The sequence below is a fragment of the Drosophila ficusphila genome, unplaced genomic scaffold, assembly GCF_018152265.1.
Source record: "Drosophila ficusphila isolate 14025-0441.05 unplaced genomic scaffold, ASM1815226v1 contig_286, whole genome shotgun sequence".
In the NCBI taxonomy this organism is placed as follows: domain Eukaryota; kingdom Metazoa; phylum Arthropoda; class Insecta; order Diptera; family Drosophilidae; genus Drosophila; species Drosophila ficusphila.
This window is the reverse complement of record NW_025064189.1, coordinates 878,347-892,949: the sequence shown is the minus strand read 5'-3', so window position 1 is coordinate 892,949 and position 14,603 is coordinate 878,347. Positions and strand designations below refer to the sequence as shown.

Sequence of the window (14,603 nt, the reverse complement as noted above, 5' to 3'; positions counted from 1 at the left end):
TTCCAGCTTTTGCTCCTGCTGGTGATTCTGCTCCTTTGGCTGGCTGTAGAGCAGAGCGGAAATGCAATTAACACTTTGGGCCGTAATTGCGTGCCAAATGCATTTCGTTGGCTCTGTGGCCGGTCCACATTGGCAATAGCCAGTGGAGAGAATCCAAGGAATGGTGAGGAAAACAGGAACACATGCTCCTACTTGCAGTCTTGTTTTGATTTGCTTGGCTCATTTGCAAGAAATGTGCCCATAAATCAATTTGGCAATGCTCGTTGACTACTGTCGACTCCTTTGAAGACCACGATTCTACGTTCTTCACTCCATGTACATTTGTGGAGGCGGCATCCCCAGATGCCTCAAAGTTTTGGAGAGGTGGTAACACAAGATTCCAGTCAAATGTTGGATCTAGTGAAAGGGAGAAATAATAGCCCCCTGGTGAGTTGAATATTTCTGATGGCATTACAGGAACTTTTTCGAATTGTGTATAAGGTTTAAACTTTAGATGTACTTCCTTAAGTACTTTTTTTAAACTAACTATTTAGAATTGAGATTTTTTTTATAAATACTTTCTAAAACTAGTAATAATAGGTATAACTTGATATTGTTTCCTGTAAAAAATTCAATTTTCAACTGTATTAAAATTTGTAGAAGTTGATTTTACTATTTTCCTCGTGGAATCAAATTATTTTAAATGCTCTGATTAAAGACATAAACATTTTTTATTCCCCTGATTTAATTTTAACCTGATCCTCCGGACCATATAATTTCGCCATCATTTTACGTCCTGCGAACCAAAAGTTGGCTCCTTAACTTGTTTTATTCTCGACCAATTATCCGCGATTTCCACACAAATGCCTACCAATTTGGTAATTCCTGGTGGGAATGACCGGCCGCAGCATTTCCTGTTTCTGCTTCTCCCACATTTAACGCTGGCCTTAACTTTGTTTTTCATTTAAGTGAAATTAATTGAGTAATTTGATGCGAAATGCTTGCGACACGCAGGGGAAAAGCTGGATGAAAAAAGTGGGGAAAAACGAAAACAATTCCACACAAACAAGACTGAAAAGTTGGCGGTGGGCGGAGGGCTGATGCAGATTATAAAATGCCTGCCGGCCAGAGCAGTTGAACCGGACAGAAAAGGAGGCCAGGCTACAAATTTAATATAAAGCATATTAACTTTGATGGCAAATGACCACGGGGCGAAGGGCGAATTGGTGGAGGGGAGGGGGAGAAGTGGGGGCGGACTTGGCGGGGGAGGGAGGGGAGTTGATCTGGAACCCAGTCCAGCAACACATGTTTGATGATGATGCGCGCTTTTGAAGTCGCTGGCAGTTAGGTCCATCGTGGGTTCCAACCGCCTGACAACCGTTTAAAAAGGTTTTATTTACACCGAAGACGGCAGCCGAAGCGGGACGGCATGTTGGCAGCCAGAGGGAGACAGGTAGCCCGAGAATCGGTCTTGGCCTGGTCCAATGTGCAGCGCAATTAAGTTGCCAACAACTTTGAAATTATGCAATTATGGGTATGAGAAATTGCCTGGAAATTACACGAGGGACTTGACGAACAGCAGCTAAGAAGAGCAACTGCACTTGGAAAAAATCCAATCTTTATTCAAAAAAATTTTTATTTTAGGTGTAATGCTTGAATTTACAAATGAAATTAAAAAAAAAAATTATCTGAGCATTAGGTTTTTCTTCATAAATTTAGAACTCTTACAAAATAGTTGTTTCAGAAAAAAAGTTTAATAATTTAATTAGTAAAAAATAATAAATGTATTTGAATTCGTAATTGGCAGTTTAACTAACGAATACTTTTAATTTTATTTTACAAAAAGATGCATCAAGATCCATCCTCAATAACATTTTTAACACAATCTTTTGAAATTAAGAACTTCAGTTGAACTTGAATAGTTGTGTTTTCCTTCGTTATTTTTTTTTGAGTGCTCGAGAAGCTAAAGTGGAGCTTAACACAGCTGAAGTGGAGCTGCGCTCCCGACTCAGAGCCTACTTGATTATTTATTAAAACGAAAGTTAAACAGCGAAAGGAAGCAATTTTCCATATAAAAGAAGCGGAGTTCGCTGCTGAGGAAGCCGGGTTCGGGATCGGGATAGGGATCCACCGGGCCAAGTGTCTATGCAAGTTTTGTGGCCCCCTCCAGAGCGTAATTGCCATGTTTAAAGTGTGATTAATTTGTAATCATCAAAAAGGCAAAAACAGCCATGTAGAGAAGAGCTCTGCCGCTCCAGAGAAGCTCGGCAAATGTTTGCATTTTAAGTTGCCGGGCAGAAAGGCAGAAACGAAACGAAGTCAAACTGAAAGCCAAAGCCAAGACAGGAATCGCCTCAGGATGAAAAAGAGGCGGTGAGCGGTTGGGGGGGCGTGGCGGGCCAGAAGAAGAAGTGCGGGACAAAAGTGTGTTCTCTAAGTAATTGAGTTTGCTCGCCGAGGCGTTGAAAGTGGCCGAGAATTGGGGAAATCGGGGAAGTGCCGGCTGTGAAGATAATGAGCAAGCAAAGCGATATTGCTTAATGTTCGGGAGTGCACACTGATATGTTACAGCGTCGTGATTATCCCCTAGAAAAGTGTGGAATATTATTATCTTTGGAACTTTTGCAACCCAAACGTTTGGTGGTATTAATTTTGATACTCTACCAATAAAAACTCAAAAGGTAAAAATCAGAAAATTTGTTCAAACTATAATTACCTTAAATGTTAAGTAATTTATTGTATACGCATATATATATATATCTGATTCCCACACTCAATATATTTAACTCCTAATTGCGACCATAGAACGAAGTAAAAGCTGTGGACCAAACATTTTTTATTAATCGTTTATCGTTCAACAATCGTGATTGTAGCTCCTGGCATTGCCAATTTCATTAGCTGACAACTTTATTAGCACCTAAGAGAGAGCAAGGCGGATAGTTTTGGCCAAGACAGCACAGTAAACACGATTCTCAGCTGGCCACGACTAATTACAGATACCGGCAGTTCGAATGCATCCACAAGATACGCGTACGAGCCATAAAACCCAATAGCGAAAGCATTGCCATTAATTAAGCCAAAGTATAAATCTCGCATTGCTCCAAAGCCGAAAACCAAACAAAGCAGGAAGCTGCCAAACTCATACACTCGGACCGCCTGCCGCGCATGCGCAAATAAGAATGCCCATTGGTGTTAACTTTGTGCTTAACTTTTTTTAGGTAGCTAAAAAAAAAAAACCGAAAAAAAGGAATTAAATTATATAGATACTTATTTATAGATATTTTTTTGGCTACCAAATAGTTAACCTTTTTTTTTTTACTTAGTAGGTATTGTTTTTATATTTATAAGTGAGTTATACAATATTAACTTTTACGTAAAATTTTCTTATTTGAATTTAAAAAACTTCCGGCTTTTGACCTTAAAAAAAGCCAGATAATTTTCAACAACACTAACAGCAGTCAAGCCGGAATAATTGTGAGAGATTGGGAAAAGGGGGCCCAACTGTAGACTTGTCCAGCCCGACATTTCAAATAATTACAAGCTATAAAAATTTATGAGCGCCAAGGATTTTTTTGCCACCACAAAACGCGTGTGTGCGCCTCGGGCACTGGCCAACAGAAGTATCTATGTATCTCGCGGATACAATGCGCTCACCCATAAAACAGCCGCCTCAGTCGCAGCCAGCTCCCGGCTACCGGTTCCTCCGCCGGTTTTGGCCGGGCTTTTGTTCTGGTTTCGTGCATTGATTGAAAATTAAGTTGTGCCTCAATCTCTCACTCCTCAATTCATCATTCAATCATGCCGTCACGAAATGTGTAAAAATCAAATTTGAAAAGCTAGAAAAATTACCCGACGCTGAATTTTTATATTTCATTATATTGGCTAAAAGCCGTGTAAAAAATATTAACAGAAAATTTTACGACACTTAAAATTTAAGTCTTAAAAGGAAGTAAGAGGCTCCCCCATTTCGATATTTTCCAAACACTTAAATATTTTATACAGTCCAACGAGCATTTTTTATTCTTAAAATTAATTAATATAAATATATATTTTTTATTTAAGGAAAAATTTTTATTTGAAATAGTTCCAAAATTTGATTGCACTATTTTTAAAGATAACAACCAATTCAAATTATATTTTTTTTCCTATTTTAAGCTACTTTAATCATGCCAAAACCCATAGATTATCCCTCTCAACAGAGAGTTTAAACATCACCTCATGTGTGACCACATCCGTTTGACCTTCTTTCATAGTTTATTGATTCCAGCCTCCCAAGTGACCATCGGTCAGGGCAGACATTCAATTTGAATCGTTGTCATATGAAGTCAACGCAATAACTTCTCCCGACTCAAGCCCCAATTCGCATTTTGAACCTGAAGCTCACGTGATGGCTACATCATGCTCTTCCACTTGATTTACGTCTAACTGTAATCGAATAATATATCAGGCAAAAGGCTAGTGGCCAAGTTGCCAGGTAGCTCCGACTATCTCAGCCGCAAAAACCAATCCAGTCTGCGGATGCCCCTTCACTCGTCCCTTTGACCATGATGTGCACACTGAAAAAAATGCGATTGAAGTTTTACACCTTTTTTTTAATAAAAATGAACAAACTACAAAACTTTTTTCCCTCCATTTATAATAAAAAAGATCATTTAAAACTTATTACTTTAAATTTGTTTCTATACTATTTGTAAATTAATACGATAATTATGAATGCGAAACCTTGTTATTTGATAATGAATTAGGAAACAAGAAGGACTGTTATTTTTCCTGTGATCTCCGATTTGACTGTCTGCTCTAGGCCAAGTTATCCCCTCCACTAAGTCCATACACAGGCCAACTTAACGGCACGACAACCTTAGTCAAAAGCCCAGGCATAAAATCAATTACATTGACAAATGAGCAGCTGACAAGCAGTGGGATGGGGGCTGATGGGACGGCGAAAGGGGGTGGGTGGTGGAGCGTGCGGAGGGAGCATGTGTCAAAGCGTCCCAAAAGCGCCATTTGCCCCGAAGGCAGTGGATGCTACGCGGGCTAACCAGGTAAACGTGCACAGTGGGCTATCTATAAGGATAACAGATAAGATGTAAAATTTCTTTGATAATTTTTTATATGTTAAAAATTATATTCCATTAAAAATATATAAATATAAAATAATTATACATATAAATTTTTTTTCTCTTTAAGAAATAAAAATCATGAAGAATAACAGTCACTTGATATTAATAATAATTTTTTTATTATAGATATAAATTACTATTGTGATACCCTATCATATTTATAATTATTTTTTACGTTACATTTTAACTATTCAGAATCATTTTTGTATAAGAATTAAGAGCTTCGTTTTACAATTTAAAAAAGTAAATAATTAAATCAACCATTTTAATTTACATTAATTTTTTGCCAGACTGTATTTACTCTTAATCAATTTTGCATTTTTAAAAGGTGCTGACAGGTTTTATAAAACAAACATTTGTTTACTTAAAAGTACCGCAAGGTCATTAAATATTTTATTAATGGCAATAATTAAAAACCCCCGCATTGAGTGGTTCTGGTCCTGATGAGCCCCACTGTACGACAGTCGCGCTGCAATCTACATGCTGAACAAGTATTCTGGAGTTTCGGGGAACGCGGGACATTCACATTCGCCAGTCTCTCAACTCCTTTGAGTAGATTCCAACCACCTATCTCCGTGCCGAGTCCAACCTACAGCCCCTCCGCCCATTTTCGACCCATGAATTATGTGACTTATTAAAACGTCATTCGAGCTGACAAGTTGCCTTTGCCACCGTCGTTTGTCCACATGGCCTCAGATTACCAGGTGCCTTCCCGTGTCCTCCGATTCCGTGCATCAGCAGGAAACTTCTAATTGTTATATACTGTCCATCCGTCTTGGAGTCGTCGTCGTCGATTGCCTTGATGTGTGTGTCCTGTGCGGTGGACCTTTGTTTATGTCCTCTCCGCATCCCAGCAAACCCAGTAATCAATGAGCTGCCAGCCTCACTGGCTTCATCAATTTGCATTTATAATTTCAGACTGATTGACTTTTGGGGCTTCGCCCTGGCTGCTGTTCGGGTAAAATGGATAACCCTGTGATGATGACCAGACTTTAGTCGGAGCTCCTTGGCTTGAAAGTGACGCAGTAATCCTATTTGTTGAAGTTATGTGTGTTAACGGTCTTAGTTTGGGGCGATATTTGGGGCTGACTTTAGAAAGTTGCAGAAGCTGACAACAAAAGGTGAATGTGTTTCATTGTTCTTGAAAGCATTCAGAAATATGAGATGTGAATCATTGTTGTAGATATAGACTATTTAAAATTATATAAATTTTAAATTATATAAATTTACACAGAATGCCTATTGATCTTTAATTGGTAGTTATACACAGCAATTAAAAAATATGAAATTATTACATTTTATGGTTCTACCCACAGAATTAAATTCAAGTCCTGACCCACCCAAAACAAAGTGGCTTAGAATTTCGTGTTTGCTTTTAGTTTGTAGTGATTTATATATCAACACGTTTTTTGGATCTTATACACTTTTTCGGAAAAACATATTAATAATGGCTGAGCGCAAAGGGCCCAACTTCCTGGTACAATTATTGCTGCTCGTATGGAAGAACTTCTTGTTGATTTTCGATCAAAAGTGCTACATGGTCAGCCTTTTTATAATATTTGCCATACTGCCCGTATTGCTTATGTGTCTGAGGCTTTTTCCTTCAATAGGAGATAAACCAGAAACTGAAGGAGTAATTCCGGTCCAGTTCTACCTCGAAAGCCTTCCGTAAGTCAAATAAATCTGTTTATTCTTCGGATAAAATTTAATGATAGGCTATAAAGCCGAAACATATATTATGCCCCTCACACTAAATTTCTCGAGTCAATGTTGGGAATATTTAATACTAGCAATATCACGGGCTTTCAAAATGCAGATAAGCTCAAAGATGCCCTAATTAGTTTCGCAGATCCGGGAAGTAGCGTTCTTGGAATCGAGTTTCGCAAAAGTTGGAACGAATGGCCCGATGAATTATCCTTTGCTATTCGCATTCCCAAAAATTGGAAAGGAAAGGTGCAACCTTTGTTTGCATTCTTTGGAACGAATTTAATCTATTTCAATGGTTATATGGGAGTCCAAAAGGCATTGAGCGAAGCGCACATTCAACAAAAGTGCAAGGAGATGAACAAGGATATTGAGCGTGCCAAGTTTCCAGAGTTCAAGGACCTGCCCTCACCTCTGATTTATGATAATGGTTTCGCACCGTTTATAAAATTACTTGCCGAACTTATGATTATAATAGTAACCTACTTCATTGTCGTAAGTTTGACAAAGGTATCCGAAAGCGACAAGGGCTTTATGTATATCAGAGATTTCTATAAGATTCTATTGCAGAGCATTGTGGAGGAAAAGGTTCTTCAGCTAAAGGAGACCTTGGCCCTGTTGGGTGTTTGCTCCGGTTTGCAATGGCTGGCGTGGTACATCCAGAACTTTATAATCCTCTTGATTGGATTTGTTCTGATCACGATATGCTGGAAAGTCGTTCTGCCAGAGGAAACCACCTTGATCGCCTTTGTGCCGTTCACCCACTGGTCGGTGCTCCTGTTCATCCTGATGGTCCTCGGTCACTGTATGATCTGCTTCAGCTTCCTGTTGAGCAGCCTGATCTCCACGAAACGCCGAGTCGCCTTGATCGCAACCTTGTCCCTGTTCGCCACCACACTACCGTATTATTTCCTATATTCAGAGGATAATAGGATGGCAATGGACACATTGATTAGCGTTTTCCTCTTGTCCGGATTGATGTTGCTGAGCAAACTGGCCGGCAGTTGGGAAGACTACGGTGTGGGTGTCCAGTGGGATAATCTCTTCCAGACCGCCTGGCCGGGGGATTCGGTCAGCATCGGGTATGTCCTGCTGGTCATGATACTGTGCAGTATCGTCTGCGTGCTCATCTGTCTGTATGTGGAGCAGATTCGGCCAGGTCCTTACGGAGTTGCCCGACCCTGGCACTTTCCCGTAACCTTCTGTTGCCGTAATCCGCAAGCCCTGCTGCCCTATAGGCGGCTCTTCCGCAGGTTGTTCGGCATCCGAGAGGCATCCACTCTGGACGTGGAGCGCCTGGATGACGAACTGATGGAGCCGGATCCCGAGGGCAAGACCGCAGGCGTTCAGATCATGGGTCTCAGCAAGAATTTCGGCAGACTGGAGGCGGTGCGAGGCGTGAGCTTCGACATGTTCGAGGATCAGGTCACCGTGCTGATGGGACACAACGGGGCCGGGAAGACCACGCTGATCAGCATGCTGGCCGGATTTATAATGCCCACTTCCGGAACGGCTCTGGTTAATGGCTATGACATCCAGAAGCAGCGCTACAAAGCTCGCAGGTGCATCGGCTTGTGTCCGCAGCAAAATGTACTGTTCAGGAACATGGGTTCGGCAAACCATATCGAGTTCTTCAGCCGGCTTCGAGGACTCAGGGGTGCGGAGGTCAAGGCCGAGGTCGAAAAGTACCTGGAGAAGCTCAATTTGGAGAGCAATCGGAGGGCGCCAGTCCGGAACCTCTCCGGCGGAACTCAGCGGCGGCTGAGCGTCGCCTGTGCCCTCTGCGGGGGCGTCAAGGTACTGTGAACGCAATATAAAATATTTGATAATTAGTTGATTTTTAAGAACAAAATAGTATCGTTAAAACGCAACTTACTTAATCACTTGAGTCAAGTGACTTGACACTTAGTTAATGTAACCTTACTCATTCTATCGGTTGTTTCATAACACTATTTTCTAAAGTTGGAGAAATTATATGATCTTTTAACACTGTATTCTCGCTTTTACTTGTGGACTCGTGTGACCGTATTTGCAATAGTAATGTGCATGATTCATGCAGTCGTTTCGTATCTGCGATTTGTCATTCAATTGCAATGATTGGTCACATCTTCACAGTACAGTAACATGTGTGTTGTCACAAATTTGTAACGGGTATGTTTAAAAAGTTTTCCAATTGTACCATTTTGCTCTTTTTTACTCGATTACCTTGTTTTTAGTGACCACATTTTTTATTAAAAATTAATTTTAAATTAATTTTATGGCTTGGGGATAACAACTTTTGTATCCACCCAGGTTCTAATTTGCGACGAACCCGGCACCGGATTGGATCCCAGTTCCCGGCGGGACCTGTGGAAACTGATCCTGGAGTCGAAGGAGGGCTGCACCATCATGCTAACCTCCCACGAACTGGAAGACGCAGAGGTCCTCTGCGATCGTATGGTCATCATAAGCGAAGGAACACTGCGCTGCATTGGATCGATGCCGTTTCTCAAGAACCTGGTGGATGCCTCCTGCCTGCTCACCTGCGAAACTAGAAAAAGATGTGAAGTGGATAAGCTTTCCGCGTTGATATCCAGTCACGTGGGTACAATAACGCCATATAGCACCAAGGGCCGTGATGTTTGCTATAAGCTGCCGCTCAAGAAGTCGAAATCGTTTTCGGCGCTTTTCCGCGACTTGGAACGCAAGAGAGATGATTTGGGTGTTCGGGGATTTGGTATAAGTTCCGTGAGTCTAGAGGAGATTTTCATGACTTTTGGGGCGGAGGATCTCCAAGCACCTCGAAAGGATGGTGGTGCTGACAAAAATCAAGATGACGACGATGAATCTTTTGAGAGCGATGATGAGGATAAAAATGTACACAAATGTTGCTATCAGTGGGGGGCCTTGGGGACCAAGAAGTTTTTGTTTCTCTACGACTATAAGGTAATAAGAGTTAAGACATCCTTGATTTAACCATAATTGCTTTTTTAAAATACGGAAAATACGTAACATTTGAATATTGAATATTTAAACTCAAAGATGCACATAATAATTTTATTACATTTCCCGCTCTTTGAATCAATTATCAATTATAAAACTTAACTATATAACATCAGGTTTACTTCCTGGTGCTCCTGTTGGTTCCCCTTTTCTACTTCCTATTGATGTTGTTGCGGATTGACAAATCGGAAGATTTGATCAGGTTGGACATGAATTTCGGTGTGTACGATCGGTACGATGTCTCCGCATTGCTGTCAGATCCGGGTAACTCGACAGGAATAAGACCTACACCCTATACCCTCTCGAGGGTGATCGGAGATGACATCGAAATTAAGGAAACGTCCCTAACCGTGGATGAGTACCTAGAGGAAGCTTCGAAAACGAAAGAGGGACGTCGCGAGATTGTTTTCATGCCGTTTGCAGTCAGCGTGCAAACTCCTTTGGTTGGATGGGTTGGCCCCCGACATTTTGTTCATGCGAGGCCCATGACCCTTAACCTGCTCTACAATGTCCTGGCCCATGAGTTTCTTGGACCCCAAATCAACTTGGAAGTAGTTACTGCTCCCTTCAAGGAGGACATATTTATAGACAAGGATAACTCGGCAAAGAAATTAAACGTTTATATCTACATATGCATCGCTCTGATCCTGTTCTCGAGCATGATTATCGTGGAGAGGGACTCGCACATGAAAATGCAACAAGAGGTTTCCGGGCTGAGCATGATATCCTATTGGCTAACTAACCTTCTCATCGACATGATGGTCTACTTAATTTTGGTTCTGGTCCTAATTCTTCCCCTTTACAAATCCGCTCATTGGGAACAATTGCTGCTGGTGCTCCTTTTAATGGGATTAACGGGCCTGATATTTTGCTACTTCATGATTTTGGTGTTTTCGGCCTCAGTTTTGATAGTGTCCTTGGTCCTACTTTCAGGTATGTGTCAAAACCGGGACCAAATAGTTTAAAGTTTTCAAATGAAATTATCACTATTTAAATTCAGAGTCGTTTAAGAAAACATGCAAATTGTTAAACTTATATTGGTTTTATATGCATATATTATATATTACATATTATATATATATATATTATATATATTATATTATATTATATACATATGCATCCAATTCAGCATATATTTCCAGTACCCCTATTATAAATTTCTTTTCTTTTAGGTTTTTTTTTGGCTACAATTTTAAGTATTTTTGGAACAATGGCAATTTATATACCAGATTTACGTACATACGTGTATGTTATTGTATATGTTGCCAACCTACATCCTATGGTAGCTGGTTACCTAAGCTTAGCCAAATGCTTCTCGCACTTCTATGTGTGCAGTCCAGGATATATAGAAAGTGAAGGTGAACGCGAGATCAATTGTGTTAACCCTTTTGCTAACTCGGTAAAACACTGCGTTTGTGAATGTAAGTCTTAAATATGTTACTTTATGCCATTAAATTCTTATGTTATTGACAGATCTGATAATCTGGCCTGAGATAATTTGCTTGATTGTTGGCGCCATTCTTTTCTCGATAATAATAGTACTTTTTGAGTATGGCGGTTGTTTGTGGTATGCTTTGAAAGATTGCTGCCCAGTCCAGCGAAAAAGTAATATTAATGACCCAAAAGTTCTCAAGGAGGCGGAGAAAATAAAAAGTATGAACTCAGATCAAATTGGCAGTCGGGCCTTAGTCGTAGCAGAGGTTTCCAAAAATTATTGCTGCGGTCCTTTAGCGGTTAACAATATATCCTTTGTCGTGAAGCCGTAAGTAAATTATGTTGGCGTATTTAATATAGATTAAAAACTCTTTTAGCTTTTACTATACGTATTATATTCTTAATAACCGAAAGCCCAGTAACGTAAGTTTAAGTTGTAAATATAATATTGTACAGATATAAAGTAAGATTAATTATCCATCTTTCGTTATTCGTTCGTTGTCTTTTTAATATATTTATCCAATGTGGTTTTCAGTTTACATTTCGAAACTAATTGAGAGAACTTGCAGGTTCTATTGTGTGGGTCTACTTGGACCCAATGGAGCTGGCAAGACAAGTACGTTCAAAATGATTGTTGGCGAACATTCGATAGACGGAGGCAATATATACATATCTGGCTATAGCATGAAAAAGAATCGAAAATCAGCACTGAAAGAAATCGGTTATTGCCCACAATTCGACTCGCTCTTCGAATTCTACACGGGTCGCCAAATGGTCAAATTCTTTTTGATGCTACGAGGAACTAAATCAGACATACTGAAAGAACGATGTGAGCAGCTGGCCGATCAGTTCGGATTCACCAAGCATTTGGATAAAAAGGTAAGGCTTTTAAAGGGCAAATTTATTTAAGTTATAAAAATCTTAAAAATATTTATATTTCTAATAATTTCAAAAATATTTCCTTAGATGTGTTATCCCATACATATTTTTTTTGCGATATCAAAAGTACGATATCTTAATCTCCACTTAAATCAATAAATACATTTGTAATTAACTAATTAAATAAATTTATTTAAATCAAATGATATTTGACCAAAAAATGTTTGTTTATCGACAGATTAAATACTACAGTGACGGAACCAAGCGGAAAATCACGGCTGCGATCGCCTGTAGGGCTAAATCACTTATTTGCTTGGACGAGCCCAATTCGGGAGTGGATCCCGCTTCCCGGCTTAGAGTTTGGACCCTAATAAGCGAGGAGGCCAGCACCGGCAAGGCCGTTTTGCTCACATCCCACAGCATGGACGAGGTGAATGCCCTGTGCTCCAAATGTGTTATCTTGGTGGACGGAAGTATCTACGCCATGGGTTCGAACCAGCATGTCAAGAACAAAATTGCAAGGGGAATGGTTCTGAAGTTAACGATAAACGCCAATACGCAGGAGTAAGTTATCAATTCGATCTTCGCACTATTAAATAAATATAATTTTAACAATCTCTTCAGCATGGCTGATGTGCTTTTAAAGATCGAAAATGAACTTGTTAAAAAATTCCCAGATGCAACTATAAAGTAAGTAAAATCCAGCAGGAGGATTATAATAATAATGTTATTTAATCAATATTATTTTATCTTAAGAGAAATATACGAGTTCAGTGGCAGGCTTACATTTCATATTCCTGATGACAATAGCAGCTGGTCGCAAATGTTCGAATTTGTCGAAGGAAAGCGCGGCTCCTGGCATTTGGCCGACTACTCGTTATCACAGCCATCAATGGAAGAGGTTTTCATGGAGATCGCCGAAGAAAGGAAACAAAATACGCAAAAATCCAAATCAGTCAATAATACACCTAAATGAAAAATTTATAATTTGTGACTTCATTTGTTTTGAAATAAAATGTGTATAAAACAAACTCTCTGATAATAAACATGAGTTGAAATATTTTATTATTACAAATGTGACAATTTAGTTTTTTTTTTCAATTTCGTTTAACATAGTTTCGCACGTTTTTAATTAACTAAAGTGCAGTTGGCATTTAAATTTTAATTCCTTTCCATGAATAAAGTATGGGCCAATAACAATAAAATTAAATTTTCATTGAAAAAGCTTAAATTTGTGTGATAGCAGACTCTAAGTCCCACCCCAACCATTCTTTAATTACCCACTTCATTATTTTATGAAGGTTGAATTTTTCTATACGTGGTCCAAATGTACAACCTGTCTCGATTGAGGCGACAAATGTAACACATCATAAAACAAAATACACATCACTTTCACTCTTGAATTCCACACTCCTGGTTTTATGCTCATTCATTCTGCGGCGGCATTATGTTTTGGCTTACGCAGTGGAGCGGGATGCTGCCGAATGCATTAATTAAATTTAATTAAAATGTGTCAACTGAGCTTGTCATAACAAATTCGCCTCGCATTTGAATTACACCCCGAGATGCGCAAAGTGCGACAACGGGGGCGTTGTCAAGAGTAACAAAATGGCTCATTAAAAACTTTTATGCTGATGAGATGGCGAAGGCTGTAAAAACTTGGCCAAGGAGTGTGGCCGAGGTGAGTGTGTAGGTACATGTGTGTGCGTTTAGTTAATTAGCGGCGTAATAATGCGCATACACACTCTTTTCTCCAGGTAACTGAAGCTCCTTTTGCCCAGGAAGCACGTACATCCTCAAATTCCCATCGGCTTTCGCAATATTTTCATCAACTGTTGCTTCTTCATTTCACCCATAACGCCTAAGCCTTATAAAAGTTAAGTAGGCATACTTTATCCTTATGTGAGCAGAATGTTGGCAAATGTGCGATAAACAGTCGCTTTTCTCACTTGTTATGATTTTAAGGAGAAAAACTCGCAGGGAAATAAAATAACCTGAATTTGGTTGGGAAACATCTAAAAATTATAGATTTTTATTAGCCAACTGTTAATCCTTCAAACCTATTTTTAATAATTTTTTGGGAGAAGAATAAAAATTAAAAAAATCTTTAATTACTCTAGCTAATCGGATTTGCTTTGAAATAGTTACTTAAAGTAAACCCAATCAACGCAGCTCATTAAAATGTGACTTAGCCCATCTCTTTCGCACACTGTTGCACACTTTCTCCCGCTTTCCTTTCACCCCGCAACCTCTATTGCCACAGCATCCCTAGGATAAGCCTGCAACGGCACAAAAACACCCGTGGGTGTCGTTAATTGAAATTATTATACTTGTCTGTGGTATCATAAATGCGACTCGTTAAATTTGTATGTATGACACTCCGACGCACAACCATAGACAGGCGTGCATAATGCGTGAGTGGATGTGCGAGGTGTATGTATATGTATATATATCCGAGATATATGCATCCTCATATCCTGCTCATTTCGCTCGTCCCCGTTGTCA

At 39.6% G+C, this 14,603-nt stretch overlaps 1 protein-coding gene across 3 annotated transcripts; it reads left to right on the top strand.

Annotated features, from left to right (window-relative positions):
* The first annotated feature begins 6,486 nt into the window (after positions 1–6,486).
* LOC108086952 (ATP-binding cassette sub-family A member 2) lies at positions 6,487–13,129 on the top strand. Of its 3 annotated transcripts, XM_043207803.1 has the most exons (11): positions 6,487–6,767; positions 6,824–7,313; positions 7,374–8,600; positions 9,096–9,728; positions 9,902–10,718; positions 10,958–11,206; positions 11,259–11,547; positions 11,789–12,098; positions 12,337–12,662; positions 12,723–12,788; positions 12,855–13,129. In XM_043207803.1, exons 1-11 carry the CDS (start codon positions 6,547–6,549, stop codon positions 13,072–13,074), a joined length of 4,848 nt encoding a protein of 1,615 aa, XP_043063738.1. In that variant the 5' UTR covers positions 6,487–6,546; the 3' UTR covers positions 13,075–13,129. The 3 variants fall into 3 exon arrangements, with proteins under 3 accessions (XP_043063738.1, XP_043063737.1, XP_043063739.1); XM_043207802.1 differs by having other exon boundaries at positions 6,824–8,600; XM_043207804.1 differs by lacking the exons at positions 11,789–12,098; positions 12,337–12,662; positions 12,723–12,788; positions 12,855–13,129 and having other exon boundaries at positions 6,824–8,600; positions 10,958–11,184; positions 11,259–11,336.
* The last annotated feature ends 1,474 nt before the right edge of the window (positions 13,130–14,603 follow it).

Excerpts from the sequence above, each read along its gene's own strand:
- LOC108086952 (XM_043207802.1), top strand. The coding sequence starts at position 6,547 with ATGGCTGAGCGCAAAGGGCCCAACTTCCTGGTACAATTATTGCTGCTC. Across the intron at positions 6,768-6,823 it reads TTCTACCTCGAAAGCCTTCC|CCGAAACATATATTATGCCC; the intron begins GTAAGTCAAATA and ends TAGGCTATAAAG. Across the intron at positions 12,099-12,336 it reads CCAAGCATTTGGATAAAAAG|ATTAAATACTACAGTGACGG; the intron begins GTAAGGCTTTTA and ends GTTTATCGACAG.